Source organism: Pseudophryne corroboree, chromosome 2 (assembly GCF_028390025.1).
Source record: "Pseudophryne corroboree isolate aPseCor3 chromosome 2, aPseCor3.hap2, whole genome shotgun sequence".
NCBI lineage: Eukaryota > Metazoa > Chordata > Amphibia > Anura > Myobatrachidae > Pseudophryne > Pseudophryne corroboree.
The window spans coordinates 486,440,836-486,461,954 of NC_086445.1; the positions used below are offsets into that span (position 1 = coordinate 486,440,836).

General features: G+C 46.5%; 1 protein-coding gene across 1 annotated transcript in view; it reads left to right on the forward strand.

Annotated features, from left to right (window-relative positions):
• The window catches only part of DOC2B (double C2 domain beta), a 1,147,407-nt gene that overhangs the window by 865,350 nt on the left and 260,938 nt on the right, over window positions 1–21,119 (forward strand). Inside the window, exon 5 of the mRNA XM_063953885.1 lies at window positions 11,360–11,486. Within this exon, the coding sequence (XP_063809955.1) occupies window positions 11,360–11,486 (127 nt within the window). The remainder of the gene's footprint in view (window positions 1–11,359; window positions 11,487–21,119) is intronic.

Here is a 21,119-nt window from a genome sequence, read left to right on the forward strand (position 1 = left end):
GAAAAAAATGATTAAAAAAAAACATTGCAGCGAACGATTGTCAGGCATTGGGAGACAATGGAGTAGATGTGTCCCCATCAGGTCAGGAGCCCGGCGGAAACCGACTCCATTGCCTCCCACAGTTCCACCACTGCGCTCATTAGTATATTTACCCCTAAGATTTTAATAAAAGGGTTTAAAACATCTGACTTCCATCTAAAAACTTCCCGCTGACCTACTGTACTTGATCATTATTTCTTCTTGCAAGCAAGACTAGAAGAGGGGTAGGCTGTGGAAATGTTACACTCCAAAATCCATTTTTAAATGCATGTAAAAATACAGATCTTTGTTCAAGTTTTGAGGTTAATCCACAGACAGAACTTCACCAGGATGACCAAATGGTTCGAAAGCTATGCATACCAGTATTGTATGTTACCTTGAAAATAGTTCCAAGGATATAGAAATACCTATATTAATAAGGGGTAAAGAACAAATTAAACTTTGTTTTACATTTGTTTCCTTTTGCTAACATGAATAACATACATACGCAAGAAATTTATTAGGACTGATACATTTTATTGATAATTTATTTGGTTATATGTAGAGAGGTGTGGATTTACCTGGATCTCAAAACTGTACTTTATTGGATAAATCTGAACTTGCGCTAACTTGGCCTTAAGAACCAAATAAAACCGAGCCTGCACTTCTCTAGTTATATGTATATCACTGAATTACAGTGATTTCATTTTGTATATATTTCTTTAAATAGTTTATATGGCTTGTAAGATATGTCACACTGATTTCATCATCCCCTAGTGTTATATGTTAGCAGGGTTGGACTGGCCAGGCATGGCGATCTCAGTGGGCCCCACTGATATAGAACCCTAACCCTTAAATAGAGAGTGGGGTTCAGGTAGAGCTGGATTAGGCTTCCAACGTGCTTATGATCACTCTGTACAACGAGGAGCAGGTTCGGTTCATCGAGATCCGAATCCCCCCGAATTTCACCTATTTTACACGGGTCCGAGGCAGCCTCGGATCTTCCCGCCTTGCTCGGTTAACCCGAACGAGGACGAACGTCATCATCCGGCTGTCGGATTCTTGCGAGATTCGTATTCCATATAAAGAGCCGCGCGTCGCCGCCATTTTCACTCGTGCATTGGAGATTGAACAGAGAGGACGTGGCTACGTTCTCTGCCTGAAAAGCTCCATATCTGTGCTCAGTGTGCTGAAAATATCTGTGCTCAGTGTGCTGCATTGTGGGGACCACCAGTATATAATTATAGTAGTACAGTACAGTAGGCCATTGCTGTATCTTGCAGCTCCGTGTCAGACTCAGTTCTAGACAGTATCCTGATCATCAGTTCTCAATATCTGCTGCATTGTTGTGTGACCAGTATATACTATATATATTATATATAGTAGTACAGTGCAGCATTTTGGTGACCACCAGTATAGTAGTACAGTACAGTAGGCCATTGCTGTATCTTTCAGCTCAGTGTCACTTCAAGTATCCAAATCTGTGCTGCATTGTTGTGAGCAGTATATATAGTAGTACAGTGCAGTATTTTGGTGACCAACAGTATATAGTTGTACAGTAGTCCATTGCTGTATCTTGCAGCTCCGTATCACTGCAAGTATCCATCCATATCTGTGCTGCATTGTTGTGAGCAGTATATATAGTAGTACAGTGCAGCATTTTGGTGACCAACAGTATATAGTTGTACAGTAGTCCATTGCTGTATCTTGCAGCTCTGTGTCACTGCAAGTATCCATCCATATCTGTGCTGCATTGTTGTGAGCAGTATATATAGTAGTACAGTGCAGCATTTTGGTGACCAACAGTATATAGTTGTACAGTAGCCCATTGCTGTATCTTGCAGCTCTGTGTCACTGAAAGTATCCATCCATATCTGTGCTGCATTGTTGTGAGCAGTATATATAGTAGTACAGTGCAGCATTTTGATGACCAACAGTATATAGTTGTACAGTATAGTAGTCCATTGCTGTATCTTGCAGCTCCGTATCACTGCAAGTATCCATCCATATCTGTGCTGCATTGTTGTGAGCAGTATATATAGTAGTACAGTGCAGCATTTTGGTGACCAACAGTATATAGTTGTACAGTACAGTAGTCCATTGCTGTATCTTGCAGCTCCGTGTCACTGCAAGTATCCATCCATATCTGTGCTGCATTGTTGTGAGCAGTATATATAGTAGTACAGTGCAGCATTTTGGTGACCAACAGTATATAGTTGTACAGTACAGTAGTCCATTGCTGTATCTTGCAGCTCTGTGTCACTGCAAGTATCCATCCATATCTGTGCTGCATTGTTGTGAGCAGTATATATAGTATTACAGTGCAGCATTTTGGTGACCAACAGTATATAGTTGTACAGTATAGTAGTCCATTGCTGTATCTTGCAGCTCTGTATCACTGCAAGTATTTATCCATCCATATCTGTGCTGCATTGTTGTGAGCAGTATATATGGTAGTACAGTGCAGCATTTTGGTGACCAACAGTATATAGTTGTACAGTACAGTAGTCCATTGCTGTATCTTGCAGCTCCGTGTCACTGCAAGTATCCATCCATATCTGTGCTGCATTGTTGTGAGCAGTATATATAGTAGTACAGTGCAGCATTTTGGTGACCAACAGTATATAGTTGTACAGTACAGTAGTCCATTGCTGTATCTTGCAGCTCCGTGTCACTGCAAGTATCCATCCATATCTGTGCTGCATTGTTGTGAGCAGTATATATAGTAGTACAGTGCAGCATTTTGGTGACCAACAGTATATAGTTGTACAGTATAGTAGTCCATTGCTGTATCTTGCAGCTCTGTATCACTGCAAGTATCCATCCATATCTGTGCTGCATTGTTGTGAGCAGTATATATGGTAGTACAGTGCAGCATTTTGGTGACCAACAGTATATAGTTGTACAGTACAGTAGTCCATTGCTGTATCTTGCAGCTCCGTGTCACTGCAAGTATTTATCCATATCTGTGCTGCATTGTTGTGAGCAGTATATATAGTATTACAGTGCAGCATTTTGGTGACCAACAGTATATAGTTGTACAGTACAGTAGTCCATTGCTGGATCTTGCAGCTCCGTATCACTGCAAGTATCCATCCATATCTGTGTTGTATTGTTGTGAGCAGTATATATAGTAGTACAGTGCAGCATTTTGGTGACCAACAGTATATAGTTGTACAGTACAGTAGTCCGTTGCTGTATCTTGCAGCTCCGTGTCACTGCAAGTATCCATATCTGTGCTGCATTGTTGTGAGCAGTATATATAGTAGTACAGTACAGTAGGCCATTGCTATTGATATAATAATATTACTGGCATATAATTCCACACATTAAAAAATGGAGAACAAAAATGTGGAGTGTAAAATATGAAAAGATCAAGATCCACTTCCATCTAGTGCTGAAGCTGCTGCCACTAGTCTTGGCCGAGACGAAGAAATGCCATCAACGTCGTCTGCCAGGGCCGATGCCCAATGTCATAGCAGAGAGCATGTAAAATCCAAAAAACAAAAGTTCAGTAAAATGACCCAAAAAATCTAAATTAAAAGCATCTGAGGAGAAGTGTAAACTTGCCAATGTGCCATTTACGACACAGAGTGGCAAGGAATGGCTAAGGCCCTGGCCTGCATTCATGGCTAGTGGTTCAACTTCACATGAGGATGGAAGCACTCATCCTCCCGCTAGAAAAATTAAGAGAGTTAAGCTGGCAAAAGCACAGCAAAGAACTGTGCGTTCTTCTAAATCACAAATCCCCAAGGAGAGTCCAATTGTGTCGTTTTTGATGCCTTGCGTATGTATGTTATTCCCAACACTGGACGGGAAGAGGTGGCTCCATCCACCATTTGCACACACCCTGCAAGTGCTGGAAGGAGCACCCACAGTCCAGTTCCTGATAGTCAATTTGAAGATGTCACTGTTGAAGTACACCAGGATGAGGATATGGGTGTTGCTGGTGCTGAGGAGGAAATTGACAAGGAGGATTCTGATGGTGAGGTGGTTTGTTTAAGTCAGGCACCCGGGGAGACACCTGTTGTCCGTGGGAGGAATAAGGCTATTGACATGCCTGGTCAAAATACAAAAAAAAAAAAAATCACCTCTTCGGTGTGGAATTATTTCAACAGAAATGCGGACAACTGGTGTCAAGCCATGTGTTGCCTTTGTCAAGCTGTAATAAGTAGGGGTAAGGACGTTAACCACCTAGGAACATCCTCCCTTATACGTCACCTGGAGCGCATTCATCAGAAGTCATTGACAAGTTCAAAAACTTTGGGTGACAGCGGAAGCAGTCCACTGACAACTAAATCCCTTCCTCTTATACCCAAGCTCCTGCAAACCACACTACCAACTCCCTCAGTGTCAATTTCCTCCTTAGACAGGAAAGACAATAGTCCTGCAGGCCATGTCACTGGCTAGTCTGACGAGTCCTCTCCTGACTGCGATTCCTCCAATGGATCCTTGAGTGTAACGTCTACTGCTGCTGGCGCTGCTGTTGTTGCTGCTGGGAGTCGATCGTCATCCCAGAGGGGAAGTCGGAAGACCACTTGTACTACTTCCAGTAAGCAATTGACTGTCCAACAGTCCTTTGCGAGGAAGATGAAATATCACAACAGTCATCCTGTTGCAAAACGGATAACTCAGGTCTTGGCAGCTGTGTTGGTGTTAGACGTGCGTCCGGTATCCAGCGTTAGTTCACAGGGATTTCGAGAATTTCTTGAGGTAGTGTGTCCCCGGTACCAAATACCATCTAGGTTCCACTTCTCTAGGCAGTCGATACCGAGAATGTACACAGACGTCAGAAAAGGACTCAACAGTGTCCTAAAAAATGCAGTTGTACCCAATGTCCACTTAACCACAGACATGTGGACAAGTGGAGCAGGACTATATGACTGTGACAGCCCACTGCGTAGATGTATTGCCTCCCGCAGCAAGAACAGCAGCGGTGACACCAGTAGCAGCATCTCGCAAACGCCAACTCGTTCCTAGGCAGGCTACGCTTTGTATCACCGCTTTCCATAAGAGGCACACAGCTGACAACCTCTTACGGAAACTGAGGAACATCATCGCAGATTGGCTTACCCCAATTTGACTCTCCTGGGGATTTGTGACATCGGACAACGCCACCAATATTGTGTGTGCATTACATGTGGGCAAATTCCAGCACATCCCATGTTTTGCACATACATTGAATTTGGTGGTGCAGAATTTTTTAAAAAATGACAGGGGCGTGCAAGAGATGCTGTCGGTGGCCCGAAGAATTGCGGGCCACTTTCGGCATTCAGCCACTGCGTGCCAAAGACTGGAGCACCAGCAAACACTCCTGAACCTGCCCCGCCATCATCTGAAGCAAGAGGTGGTAACGAGGTGGAATTCAACCCTCTATATGCTTCAGAGGATGGAGGAGCAGCAAAAGGCCATTCAAGCCTATACATCTGCCTACGATATAGGCAAAGGAGGGGGAATGCACCTGACTCAAGCGCAGTGGAGAATGATTTCAACGTTGTGAAAGATTCTGCAACCCTTTGAACTTGCCACACGTGAAGTCAGTTCAGACACTGCCAGCCTAAGTCAGGTCATTCCCCTCATCAGGTTTTTGCAGAAGCAGCTGGAGAGATTGAAAGAGGAGCTAAAAAGGAGCGATTCCGCTAGGTATGTGGGACTTGTGGATGGAGCCCTTAATTCGCTTAACCAGGATTCACGGGTGGTCAATCTGTTGAAATCAGAGCACTACATTTTGGCCACCGTGCTCGATCCTAGGTTTAAAGCCTACGCTGTATCTCTCTTTCCGGCAGACACAAGTCTGCACATGTTCAAAGACCTGCTGGTGAGACACTTGTCAAGTCAAGCGGAACGTGACCCGCCAACAGCTCCTCCTTCATTTTCCCCGCCACTGGAGCTGCCAGGAAAAGGATCAGATTTCCAAAACTACCCGCTGGCAGTGATGCAGGGCAGTCAGGAGTGAGTGCTGACATCTGGTCCGGCCTGAAGGACCTGCCAACGATTACTGACATGTCATCTACTGTCACTGCATATGATTCTGTCACCATTGAAAGAATGGTGGAGGATTATATGAGTGACAGCATCCAAGTAGGCACGTATACTGGCAGGAAAAAGAGGCAATTTGGAGGCCCTTGCACAAACTGGCTTTATTTTACCTAAGTTGCCCCCCCTCCAGTGTGTACTCCGAAAGAATGTTTAGTGCAGCCGGTCACTTTGTCAGCGATCGGCGTACGAGGTTACTTCCAGAAAATGTGGAGAAGATGATGTTCATCAAAATGAATTATAATCAATTCCTCCGTGGAGACATTCACCAGCAATTGCCTCCAGAAAGTACACATGGACCTGAGATGGTGGATTCCAGTGGGGACGAATTAATACTCTGTGAGGAGGGGGATGTACACAGTGAAAGGGGTGAAGAATCGGAGGATGATGATGATGAGGTCGACATCTTGCCTCTGTAGAGCCAGTTTGAGCAAGGAGAGATTGATTGCTTCTTTTTTGGTGGGGGCCCAAACCAACCAGTCATTTCAGCCACAGTCGTGTGGCAGACCCTGTGGCTGAAATTATGGGTTTGCTAGAGTGTGCATGTCCTGTTTATACAACATAAGGGTGGGTGGGAGGGCCCAAGGACAATTCCATCTTGCACCTCTTTTTTTATTTATTTATCTTTGCTCATGTGATGTTTGTTGTTTGGAGCCAATTTTTATAAGTGCCATCCTGTCTGCCACTGCAGTGCCACTCCTAGATGGGCCAGGTGTTTGTGCCGGCCATTGGGGTCACTTAGCTTAGTCATCCAGCGACCTCGGTGCAAATTTTAGGACTAAAAATAATATTGTGAGGTGTGAAGAATAGACTGGAAATGAGTGGAATTATGGTTATTGAGGTTAATAATACTCTAGGATCAAAATTCCCCCCCAAATTGTATGATTTAAGCTGTTTTTGAGGGTTTTTTGAAAAAAAACACCCGAATCCAAAACACACCCGAATCCGACAAAAAATTTTTTAGGGGAGGTTTTGCCAAAATGCGTCCGAATCCAAAACACGCCCACGGAACCGAATCCGAAACCAAAAACCCGAAAAATTTCCGGTGCACATCTCTACTCTGTATGCTTTGTCATTATCAATTATCTTGGATTGATTATACTGTCTGTGGTGTATCTCAGGATCCCCCTGTCTCTCAGTCTTCCCATTCCACTGAGTTACGAGCAGTGGCAGTTTTAGGTGCAGGCTAGCAAGGTAGCCGCCCGGGGCGCTGTGGCTTGAGGGAGAGGCCACAGTTACTCTGCTAGTGCAATGCCAGTGCCCGCACAGCACTGGTCACCTCCTGCTGCCTGCCCCGCCCCTGCTACTGACTTCCACCTCAGCTGCCAGCACCATGCCACTGCCTGCATATCGCTGGCCGCATCCCGATGTCCACCTCCCACTACTGACTTCCACGCCAGCGCCATGCCACTGACCGCCTCCTGCTTCCCGCCTTCCACTACTGACTTCCACTACTGACTTCCATACCAGCCACCAGCGTATGTTGCTACGCGTACAATGCTGGCTGCCTCCCGCTTCCCGCTACTGACTGTGAGGTATGAACTGATCAGGAGCTGGGAGACGTAGTGTCGATGCCAGATCAGACAGCTGGTGAGTGACATGCCGGGGACAGAAGCAGTGGGGTGGATGGCGCACACACACACTCTCTCTCTCTATAGATGGGCTCTACCTGGTGCAATGTGTATAAGGGGCTCTGCTCTGCTGTGGTATAATGCGTGTAAGGGGCTCTAACATGGCATAATGTGTATAAGGGGTACTACTGTGTGGTGTTATGTGAGTGATGGACACTACTGTGCGGTGTAATGTGAATTGGTACTATTCTGTGCCCACACAGGCTTCCCTATGAAGCCATGCCCCTATAATTTTGGCGCATGGCAGCAGGAGCAGAAACAGTGGGGGCAGTAACAAAAATGGCCGTTGGACTTGGGCTGCTGCGAATGCCCAGATGCAGCAGCTCCCCCTCCCATGGGCCTTTGCAGAGTCCAGCCCGAACCAGAATGTCTAGTTATTGCTCTGTGGCTGAGGATTGCTAAGAAACAATTAGGGTTGAAGTTGCCAAAACAATAAATGAAATAGGGCAGACTAGATGGGCCAAGAGGTTCTTATATGCCGTCAAATTCTCTGTTTCTATGGTGTTGGGTGATGGGTGTTGATGGCTGCTGCTGTGATCTGTTCTGCTGGGTGATGGGTGCTGTGCTGGTGGAGGGGTGTTGGGTCAGAGGCGGAACTAGCAGTGGTACTAAGGGGCACCAGCCAAAATGTTACCTAGTTCCTCAAATTGGTTAGGGTTAGCTCATATTTATTATACTCATATAGCCTCTTACAAGTGTCATTGTGGTCATATGTTTTCACCAGCTTGAGTAACCAAACATACAGTAAGTTAGACTTCTGTTTAGGTGCTTTATATTGGATTGTGTATTGTATCTAATACTGTTATACAAAATATTATTCCTTTTTTTTTGCTGAGGCACTGCTACATGCGACCTAGTTCTCCAGTGGTTAAAGGCACTTTGCACTCTGTGCCATAGCAAGGTAAACTCATAGTCTTCTGAGACAATGGGGCGGGCAGGGGACAGCAAACCAATAGCGCACTAACACTATGAACGATTGAACTGTGAGAAAAGGAGTCAGCAGTCTTTATTACAACTGGGTATCGGTGTCCGTGTGAATACTGAAAGTGTAAATGATGGCATAAGCTTTGCTTCCCAAATGTCAGCTGTGTGATTAAAGTACCAGAAAGGCCCAAAATACTTGAAAGCCTAGGAGCCCAGCCATGGGTTAATACGGCCATGGTGGGAGGAGATAGTTAGGTTTAGGCTGTGGGAGTAGACGGTTTCGGTTAAGCTGTGGGAAGGGTGGGTTAGGGTTAAAACACTTACAGGTATCCGTCTGGTTTTTGACCATCAGGATGGTAACTGCTGAGATTTTCATACCCAACCTGCTTTAAGAGCTAGGATGGGTTCAGCAGTGCTCAAAATTCTATTTGTTTCGATACATTAGCATTATTTTATCTACAACTGAAGATGAGAGTGGGAAACCGGAGTGCCTAAGTATAAGAGCTTGTACAGAACAGTACAATACCTTTTCAGAAATAATACAACACTTTTGAATATAAGGTTATACCTACTGAAACTTTCATTTGTCACTGTCATGGTTTTCTCAAAATAGTATAATTTTTACCAGTGGAAAGATTTGTATTTATAAGACAGCATAAGATTTTGATTTTGCACTAATCAGGTGAAGGGGGAAAAACAGATGATACCAAATCTAAATATAAAAGTCAGCATAAACACACCATAATTAGAATAATATTTCCATCATTAAACAACATAGGTATAGCACCCATCTTAAATACAGGTCAATAATAAATGTAATGACATTAATTGCAAAATAGACTTAGCATTTCATAATAGAAAAAGAAAAATGAAGATAATTACTGATAGCTTAATTTAGAGTACTTTCTACTGGTGTCTTATACTGAGTACATACTGGGCGATATACTGTATCAGGCTTTCTATTGAATGGGTGATATATTGTGGTGTGGTCTTCAGTTTGCTGGCTGTCGGGATTCCGTCGCACAGTATAACGGCGCCGGAATCCCGACAGACGGCATACCGACACTTTTTCTCCCTCTTTGGGGTCCACAACCCCCCTGGAGGGAGAATAGATAGTGTGGCGTGCGTAGGGGCTCATTTGTGGTCGCCTAGCTGTCGGTATGCCGGCGGTTGGGATTCTGGCGCCGGTATGCTGGTCGCCGGGAGCCCGGCCTCCGGCATACCCTACTACACCCATATTGTGAGCGGGTCAATGAGAGTATACAAACGATATGTCTGTGAATGATGTTGTTCACAGACATAACACGTCGACTTTATATCTGCAGGTATATTGTTGCATCTGCTGACCACACATATACTTGCTAGACGGCACTGGCATATCTATAATGGGTGCAAGGTGTGCGGCAGAGCAGCAAATATTACTCCGAAAATGGCCTATGGGGGCTGCTTTCCTGCTGACTTTACCAAGTTCTGGAATGCTTCGCATGTAAAAAGAATGCCAGAGAGGAGGTCATACACAGTAGTCTATGACAGTCCAAACCTCAATCATGAAACACCTTTCAGACTTTCTACCTGTACTGCTAGCAACACCTCTGCGCAATCATCCTCCACTAAAAAATATCATCCTTTCATCTTACAACACTGGGGGGTCATTCTGACCTGATTGCTCGCTGCCGTTCATCGCATCACAGCGATCAGGTGAGAAGTGCGCATGCGCCGGCACCGCAGTGCGGCAGCCCATGGCTGTCGTTGCCTAGCGATCGCCTCTGCCTGATTGACAGGCAGAGGCGGTCGCTGGGCGGGAGGGGGCAACATGGCGTCATTTGGCCGCCGTTTTATGGGCGCGGTCTGGCCAACGCAGGCATGGCCAGACCATGCGGGGGGTGGTCCGCAGCAGCATGTGTGACCCAGGCAGCGACGAGTAGCTCCCGCCCAGCACGCAAAAGCTTTGCTGGTCGGGAGCTACTCCTGAAGTACAAAAGCATCGCCTCTGGCGATGCTTTTGTACTTCTACGACGGGGCAGGGACTGACATGCGGGGTGGGCTGGGCGTTCCCCCGCATGTCAGTGTGACTGATCGTAGCTATGCTAAATTTAGCACCGCTGCGATCAACTCTGAATCACCCCCACTGTCCTTTCACTTGCCAAGAAAATATCCTTCATTTCTATAACATGCCAGTGACGTGCGATCAGAGTAGGAAGGGGAGGCAGAGCCTGGCCTATCATACTCCAGTATACGCCAGAGTTTTGCCTATACCTGTCTTCTAACCCCCAATTCCTCTTTGCCACTTATTTTATAAAGAAGGTCAGCACTACTTGACAAGGTATTTCCTCATGTTTAATGCTTTCTGACCTCTACAACTCACACTCAACCTTGCCCAATGTCTACTAGCTTCAGCAGTGCTCTCTTCCACTAAAAATGTAAACTCCCTCATGAATGCAGGGCCCTCCCAACCCTTTTTTGATGTTTGTATTTATTTTAACTGTTTTAATGTCTTGCTTTCAGTTTCTACATCCCTATGATGCCTTACAAAACATTAATGATAATACTAGTAATATTGTCTATGATGCATAAGATACTGTAAAACCGCACAATAAGAGTCATAAATATTATTAAAGTCACATGCCGTAGCAACATATGTCATTTATGAGACCATGTTATATCTGTACATTAACATTCCATATTTAAGGCAGAGTGGTGGAAGATTTGTTCATGATCTAACATTTGTTTTCTCTTTGGCTTGTATCTAGAATATCTGTATGTGATGAGGACAAGTTCCGCCACAATGAATTCATCGGCGAAACAAGAATTCCTCTGAAAAAGCTAAAACCGAACCAAACCAAAAATTTTAGCATTTGTCTAGAGAAGCAGCTACCTGTAAGTGGTCTTTACTTCATATCTTTAGAGTGTAATGATAAGTGACAATTAAAGTTAAATAGTATGTGTATTACTTTATGATGGAGTAGATACAGTTGATCATTGCATCCCTTCACACAAAGTAGGGAGTGTCATCAATGAATGTGTATGTTTCTTTTGTTTAAAAAATAACAGAAAATAGATTTAAATAAAGGAGTAAAATGTATCTATTAAAGGCATTGCTTTGTAGAACTGATTTTATTGGTGTGCATTCCTGTACATGAGGAGACAAATTCATAGTTGGCTCTACTGACTCTAAACTAAAAATACTGGCCCTCATTCCGAGTTGTTCGCTCGGTATTTTTCATCGCATCGCAGTGAAAATCCGCTTAGTACGCATGCGCAATGTTCGCACTGCGACTGCGCCAAGTAACTTTACTATGAAGAAAGTATTTTTACTCACGGCTTTTTCTTCGCTCCGGCGATCGTAATGTGATTGACAGGAAATGGGTGTTACTGGGCGGATACACGGCGTTTCAGGGGCGTGTGGCTGAAAACGCTACCGTTTCCGGAAAAAACGCAGGAGTGGCCGGGGAAACGGTGGGAGTGCCTGGGCGAACGCTGGGTGTGTTTGTGACGTCAACCAGGAAAGACAAGCACTGAAATGATCGCACAGGCAGAGTAAGTCTGGAGCTACTCTGAAACTGCTAACTCGTTTGTAATCGCAATATTGCGCGTACGTCGGTCGCAATTTTAAGAAGCTAAGATTCACTCCCAGTAGGCGGCGGCTTAGCGTGTGTAACTCTGCTACATTCGCCTTGCGAGCGAACAACTCGGAATGAGGGCCACTGTTGGGTGTCATCTTTTTAATTTATTCCAAGTAACAACAATTATTTTATGTGTAATCTACAAAAGAGCAAACCCACAGCTAGGCATTATTATACAGTGCAACCGGAAAGTATTCACAGCACTACACTTTTTCCAGATTTTGTTATGTTACAGATTTATTCCAAAATGGAATAAATTCCCTCAAAATTCTACACACAATACCCCATAATGACGTGAAGTTTTTTTTTGAGAATTCTTGGGATTAGTGGAAGTGGTGGAAACACATACACCGGGGTATATTCAATTGATGTCGAAAGCTGCCGTCTGTCGAAAAGACGGCAGTTTTCAACTTTTTTTTAGGTCGGAAGGGGTTCCAACCTATTCAATATTTTCAACAAGTTGAGGTATTCGACTTGTTGAAAACCACGTGGATCGGCGGAATAGCTGCCGATCCACGTGCTTGTGTCGAAAACGTCGGTTTTGGCCCCCTTTTCGACCATCTCAGTCCGACATAAAAAAATGTTGGACTGAGATGTGGGACCCGAGAGGAGGAGAGGGGGGGGATCCGCGGGCAGACGGGGGACAGCTGCGGGCATACAGGAGAGATCATCGCTGCAGCAGGATATCACACAGCCGCGCCGCTCACGGCAGCTTTCACCCGGCTCCAGTAAGTGAGGTCACGCTTGTTGGAGCCCGGTGGACACTGCCGTGAGTTCGGGCGGCTGTGTGACATCCTCCTGTAGCGCTACTGTAGCGCTGATCTCCTCCGTCTGCCCGCCGGCTGTCCCCGCTGGTCTCCCCGCAGCTCGCCCCCCTCTCCTGCTCTGCATCCCTCATCTCAGTTGGACTTGAAAAAGTCGAACTGAGATGAGATTGAATAGGGGTTGTCAGATCCATTCCGACAAATACATGTCGGAATGGATCCGACGTTAATTGAATATACCTCACCATCTGGTAGGCCCATGGAGCAACCAGAGCGTCCACCGCCACTGCCTGTGGGTCTCTCAACCTGGAACAATACCGTCTGAGTTTCTTGTTGAGACGAGAGGCCATCATGTTGATTTGTGGATTTCCCCACCGACATGTCACGCACTCGAACACCACCGGGTGAAGACCCCACTCTCCTGGGTGTAGGTCATGTCTGCTGAGGAAATCTGCTTCCCAGTTGTCTACTCCCAGAATGAAGATCGCAGACAACACAGCATGTCTTTCTGCCCAGAGGAGAATCCGTGTTACCTCTGACATTGCTGCTCTGCTCTTTGTTCCGCCCTATCGGTTTATGTACATTACCGCCGTCACATTGTCCGACTGAACCTGGATCGCCTGATCTTGAAAAAGATGTGCTGCCTGTAGAAGGGCGTTGTATATGACCCTTAGTTCCAGAATGTTGATTGGAAGAATGGTTTCCTGACTTGACCATTTTCCTTGGAAGTGTTCCCCCTGGTTGACTGCTCCCCAACCTCTGAGGCTTGCGTCTGTGGTTAATAGAATCCAATTTTGAATCCCGAAGCTCTGGCCTTTGGTCAGGTGAGAAATCTGGAGCCACCACAGCAGAGAAATCCTGGTTTTTGGCGACAGACAAATCCTCTGGTGCATGTGGAGATGCGATCTGAACCATTTGTGCAACAGGTCCAGCTAGAAGGATCTGGCGTGAAACCTTCTGCACTGCAGTGCCTCGTAAGCGGCTAACATCTTTTCCAGAAGGCGAATGCAGATATGCACCGACATCCGGGTTGGTTTGAGAATATCCCGCACCATCGACTGGATCACCACTGCCTTCTCCAATGGTAGGAATACCTTTTGTACTTCCATATCCAGTATCATCCCCAGGAACGGAAGCCTCCGTGTTGGTTCCAGGTGAGTTTTCGGTAGGTTCAGAATCTACCCGTGATCCCAGAGAAGTTGAGAGGGCAATGCTGTCCAACAACCGCTCCCTGGATGGTGCTTTTATCACCAGATCATCCATGGTATGGAATTATTATAACTCCCCGTTTGCGGAGGAGGAACATCATCTCCACCATTACCTTGGTGAACACCCTCGGAGCCGTGGAGAGGCCAAAAGGCAGAGCCTGGAACTGGTAGTGACAGTCCTGTAAGGCAAACCTGAGATAAGCCTGATGAGGAGGCCAGATCGGGATAAGAAGGTATGCATCCTTGATATCCAGAGACACCAAGAATTCCCCTTCCTTCATACTCAAGATCACCACTCTCAGAGACTCCACCTTCTAGTTGAACACCCGTAAATACTGGTTCAACGGCTTGAGGTTTAAAATGGTTTTCACCGAACCGTCCGGTTTCGGTACCACAAACAGTTTGGAATAATACCCTCTGTTCCGTAGCTGAGGTGGAACTGAAACAATGACCTGAGTCTGTATCAGCTTTTGAATTGCATCCTGTAAATTTATACTTGCCTCCTGAAAAGCTGGTAAACCTGACTTGAAGAATCTGTGAGGTGGGAGGTCCTGAAACTCTAGTCTGTATCCCTGGGCGATGAACTCTTTGACCCAGGGATCCTGGCATGATGTCGCCCATATGTGACTGAAATCTTTTAACCGGGCTCCCACCTGCCCGTCTTCCAGCAAGAGAGGTCCACCGTCATGCTGAAGGCTTTGAGGAAGCAGAATCGGAGTTCTGTTCCTGTGAACCCGCAGTTGCTTGTTTTCTGGGTTTACCTCTGTTGCCTTTGAAGGCTGTAGAAGAACCCTTGGCTTTATTTTTAAATTTTGCTGTCCGAAAGAACTGCAGAGTCGGAGCAGAATAGGCCTTCCTAGCTGGGGGGGCTGTGTAAGGAAGATATGTAGACTTACCCACCATAGCCTTGGATATCCACGTATCCAGTTCATCACCAAACAGGGCCTCACCTGTGAAAGGTAGGCTGTCCACTCCCCTTTCTGGAATCTGCATCCGCCGTCCACTGACGTAGTCATAGGCCCCTGCGTGCAGACACTGCCATGGCCGTGGTGCGTGTATTGAGCAATCCTATTTCTTTTATGGCTTCCACCATAAAATTTGCAGAGTCCTGTATATAGTGCAGGAGTAAAAGTATCTCACCTCTTGGTAAGGAATCTAACCCCTCATTTAGGTTACCTGACCATTTGCAATGGCCCTAGTGATCCAAGCACAAGCTATAGTGGGTCTCTGGGCCGCCCCCGCAGCTGTGTATACAGACTTGAGAGTGGTCTCAATCTTTCGGTCAGCCGCATCCTTTAATGATTGGTAAGACTATCTTACGGGACAATCTAGATAACGATGCGTCAACAATCGGTGGGTTTTCCCATTTTTTCCTATCGTCCTGAGGAAAAGGGAAGGATGTCAGTAACCTTTTAGGGATCTGAAACTTCTTGTCATGATTAACCCACGTTTCTTCAAATAGGGAATTTAATTCCTTAGATGCACGGAAAGTAGCAGTGGATTTATTTTTACATTAAAATAAGATTCCTCCTCATCCTATGTCGCTTTGTCAGGAATGTGCAGGACATCTCTAATAGCTTCTATCAGGGCTTTTATTCTCTGTGACAAAGCTGCATCCCCCCCTCCCGAGTCCACCTCACCCTCCTCAATGTCTGATACATCATCATCAGTATCAGTCTGCAAGATTTGGTCCAGTTTACGCCTTTGTGGACAAATGGCAGGGTCTGAGACGTTGGAATGGCCACTGAATCTCTATTCATCAGGTCATCTACCGACTGTCTTAAGTATTGCGTCTCCTCATTTTGGGATAATTTATGGGAAATATTCAAGATCATCCCTTTCAATGAATCTAACCATACAGGTTCAGATCCACTAGCCTGAGAATGTGTACTATCCTGAGTACACTACAGTGATCCCCCTGAGTGAGAAAAACACTCTGCCATGCATGAGACACACTCCTTTGACATAGTAAAATGTGAAAGAACCCACACACACAGGACAATAGGTTAAAAGCACCGTTAACCAACACAAAGCCCCCTAGAGAGACACAGAGTATGATGGAGCCAGCCACACCGTGCCTCTATAGCTAATTTCCAAGTTTATGTGGGTCGCAAACTATGCACCCTTAATATATACTATATACTATTATTGCCCCTCCCCCCCCCCCCACCCCTTGCTGTGACCCCCTGGTACCACTGAGTTGATCTGGAGTCTTTGTGGAGGAGCAGCACTTTCCTGCCAGCCTGTCTGTGTATAGCTGCAGAGAGAAAATGGTGCTGTGAGCTGTTGGATCCGCTCATAGTGAAGCCCTGCCCCCTTAATGGCGTATGGTCTGTATACTGGCTGAGGTAATATTTCTGCTCTACAGTGGGTTAAAACCTCTGTAAGATGTACTGCCAGTGTGGGTATTAATAGTTATGGCTTCAGCTCGCCCCTCACAGCGGACCACGCAGCACCCTGCATGTTTCTGAAGCCTGGAGCCGCAGCCTGCTTGTCAGCACTGCACTCCTACCCTTGTGCCACCATTATAACCGGTGACCCGTTAACCGTGACGCCGGCCACCTACTCACTCTTCTTACTTCTGGCCCTGTTAGGGAAGGCGGCGTTCTGCGGGTCTGTACGCTCGCCATGGAGGGGCTTGCGAATAGGACCCTCCGGTGTTCAGTGTACTGTCAGCAGGGAACAGGACCATTAACCCTAAGGAGGTTGGGACGTTCCCCCCCAAGTCCCAGGAAGCAGACAGTCTAGTGCCAACCAGACCTGTCTGAAAACAAAAAATAGAAAATAAATGCCGAAAACTCTTCAGGAGCTTCCCAAATGTGACCGGCTCCTCCAGGCACATTTTCTAAACTGAGTCTGTTAGGTGGGGCATAGAGGGAGGAGCCACTGCACACTATTAATTTCTTAAAGTACCAAAGGCTCCTAGTGGACCCATCTATACCCCATGATACTAATGTGGACCACAGTATCCTCTAGGACGTAAGAAAATGTTAGGGTCTCCTGCTCTGTGCTGCCACGTCGTCATGGCAACCGGGAGACAAGTGCTAGCGGAGTAACCTGAGCGTAGCTGATACTCCGGTTCGGGTCTTTTGCTGTGCAGTGGTTACAGGCTCTGTGCACGCCAGGGGATCCGGTGCTGGTTTTTGTGCTCACAGTCTGTGAGGTCTGAGTGGGGCGTGGACAGCACCTGCTATATAAATCCTCTTCTCAGGTTAGGCAGATGCTGCTGAATCTTTGTTGGTTAGTCAGTTCCTGAAAGCTAGCTAGTACTGTGTAAACTTTGTATTTGTTTGTTGCTTACTGCAAATAGGCCTTGGGATTTGGTATTACACTCTGCCAATCCAGACCTAGCAGTAAGACTGGAGTCAGTCGTTTAACCTGCTGGGGTTCTTTTGCTACTCTGTGAACCTAGCAAGTTTGCGGCTGTATTCTCAGACTTGCCTGCCAAAATCCTTTCTCACTGTGCAAGGTGTTCAGGTGTCAGTTTAGTGGCAGTAAGCTGAACCAGTGCACTGCAAGTGAGGACTAGGATTGTGGAGACTCTCCTTGTGTCTATTATTCCATCTCTGACCAAGGAGTTTACTGCCACACCCGTTGGTAACCCTTTAGGGTTTTGTTGTTGCCCTTAGCAACAGCATTTCGGGTTCTCTACGTATTAAATCACTACATCTCGCTTCTTTCCATCTGAGCATTCCTAATACTAGGGAGACACCCAGTTTCTTAGCCTTTGGGCTTCTCTGTTCACTTTGTGTTTATTTTGTTACCCTATCACCTTCTGTGTATGTAATGTCATATTCCCCAGTCTGTCTGTGAGTTCATTTGTTTTGCATCCCTCACCGTTCAGACACCAGTACATTCCTGCTGGCACTGGTGTGCATAACATATTCAGCAGCCAAATACTCCTGTTGAAATTTTGTGGGAATATGGAGCATACCCCTCAAAATACTTTGCAACAGGTGGTTGATCAGGTGCAGGTCCTGACTCGACAATTTAATGATTTGTCCATTAAAATGCACACCTCACAGGCCGCTGGCGGAGCTCCCGCAGCAGCAGTACCTTCAGGGGTTAAGGAGCCGAAAGTAAATCTCCCGGATCGTTTTTCTGGAGATTGCTCGCAGTTCTTTTGTTTCAAGGAGAGCTGCAAGCTATATTTCCAGCTTAGGCCTCAGTCTTCTGGGTCGGAGATTCAGCGGGTGGGCATAGTGATTTCCTTGCTACAAGGAGACCCACAGGTCTGGGCATATGGGTTGCAGCCTGACTGTCCGTCGCTTAAAAGTGTTGATGCTTTTTTTACGGCACTGGGCATGTTGTATGATGACCCTGACAAGACGGCCTCAGCCGAGGCTCAGATTTCGATCCTTAAGCAAGGGCGAAGGCCAGTTGAGGTTTATTGTACGGAGTTTCGGAGGTTGGCCCATGATACCCAGTGGAATGACCCAGCCCTGAGACACCAGTACCGAAGAGGTCTTTCTAACCAGTTAAAAGACCAACTGGTACAATATCCCTTGCCTGATAGCTTGGATCAGCTCATGCAGTTATCCATTCGGGTGGATAGACGGCTGAGAGAGCGCATGCTTAAAAGGGAGACCGAGGTTTCCTTCTTTCCCAAGGGAACCTCAGACTCTGAGGAATTTTCCGAGGAGCCTATGCAGATTGGGGCTACCCGCCTCTCCTCGCGTGAGAAGACGCGGAGGAGACAGCAGGGGTTATGTTTGTACTGTGGGAATAAAGGTCATGTGGTAGTATCATGCCCAGAAAAGCCGGAAAACTTCAGGGCCTGAGGGTGATGGGAAATATCCTGTCAGGCCAGAAGTCAGAATTTCCCAAGAAGACTTTTATCATTCCGGTGACCTTGAAGATCCTTGGTCAAACTGTCAAGACTGAGGCCTTTGTGGACAGTGGGGCCGACGGGGTTTTTATGGACCGCCAATTCGCCCTGAAACACTCTGTTCCCTTAGTACCCTTGGCATCGGAAATTGAGATTTGTGGGTTAAACGGGGAACCATTATCCCAGGGTAAAATTACCTCTTGCACTAGCCAGATTTCTTTGTTTATTGGAGCCACACACTCTGAAAAATTGTCCTTTTATGTGACTGTCTGTACTTTTGCCCCATTGGTGTTGGGGTTACCCTGGTTAAGGGCCCACAATCCTCAATTTGACTGGGTCTCTGGGGAGATTCTTAGTTGGGGTACTGATTGTTTCAGGAGTTGCTTGAGCCTTCCAGTCAGGCTTTCGCAGCTAAGTTTGCCAGGATTGCCAGGATGTTATGCAGATTTTGCGGACGTGTTCTCCAAAAGAGTTGCAGAGGTACTACCTCCCCATCGCCTCTATGACTGTGCCATTGATTTGTTGCCGAATGCTAAGCTTCCCAAGAGCAGGTTGTACTCCCTGTCACGTCCTGAGACTCAGGCTATGGCAGAGTACATTCAGGAGAACTTGGCTAAAGGATTTATCAGACCTTCACAGTCTCCAGTTGGGTCGGGGTTCTTCTTCGTGGGTAAAAAGGACGGTTCGTTGCGACCCTGCATCGACTTCAGGGAATTGAACCGTATCACGATTAAAAACTCATACCCACTGCCTCTCATTTCGGTCTTGTTTGACCAGCTTCGTACTGCCACCATTTTTTCTAAGATTGACCTACGCGGTGCGTACAATCTAATCCGAATAAGAGAGGGGGATGAATGGAAGACTGCCTTTAATACCCACTCAGGGCATTATGAATATTTGGTGATGCCTTTTGGGCTCTGTAATGCCTTGGCAGACTTCCAGGACTTCATGAACGATGTGCTCAGGGAATATTTGGATAGATTCTTAGTTGTATACTTAGATGACATCCTAATCTTCTCCCATTCCCTGGAGGAACATCGGAAGCATGTACGCTTAGTCCTCCAGAAACTCAGAGACCACCGGCTTGGGGCGAAGCTGGAGAAGTGCGAATTTGAAGTTCAGCAAATCGCATTTCTAGGATATATTATCTCCCCAGAAGGTTTCCAAATGGAGGGTTCCAAGGTACAGGCAGTCCTGGATTGGGTGCAGCCCATTAGTTTGAAGGCGCTTCAGCGTTTTCTGGGCTTTGCAAATTTTTATAGATGATTTATCGCTGGATTTTCGTCTATAGTGGCGCCCTTGGTGGCACTCACTAAGAAAGGGGCAGATGTTGCTCACTGGTCTTGTGAGGCCAAAGTGGCTTTTGCCCGTCTCAAAAGGGCATTTGTCTCGGCCAAGGTGCTGCGACACCCAGATCCAGAGCGTCCTTTTGTGGTGGAGGTGGATGCCTCTGAGATGGGTATTGGGGCAGTGCTCTCTCAGATGGGGGTGTCTGATAATCGCCTTCATCCCTGTGCTTACTTTTCCCGTAAATTTCCGCCTGCCGAGATGAATTATGATGTGGGTAACAGGGAATTGTTGGCTATTAAGGATGCACTCGAGGAGTGGAGACACTGGCTTGAGGGGGCTAAGTTTGTGGTCTCAATTCTCACCGACCATAAGAATTTGGCATATTTAGAGTCAGCGAAGCGCCTCAATGCCAGGCAGGCACGATGGGCTTTGTTTTTTGCTCGCTTTAATTTTTTGATAACATATCGCCCTGGGTCAAAAAACATCAAGGCTGATGCGCTCTCGCGGAGTTTTGCTCCAATCCAGGAGACCACCGAGGAGCCATTGCCCATTGTGTCCCCATCATGTATTAAAGTGGGCATTACCCAGGACCTCTTGTCATTAGTCCTTAGAGCACAGGAGCAGGCTCCTCCAGACCTTCCGGTAGGTCTTTTGTTTGTGCCTCCTAGGTTAAGACAGCGAGTGTTCCTGGAATTCCATGCCAAGAAGTCGGCAGGTCACCCGGGTATTGCCAGAACTCGGGAGTTGCTATCTAGGGCGGTGTGGTGGCCCTCGGTGGCTAGGGATGTGGATCAGTG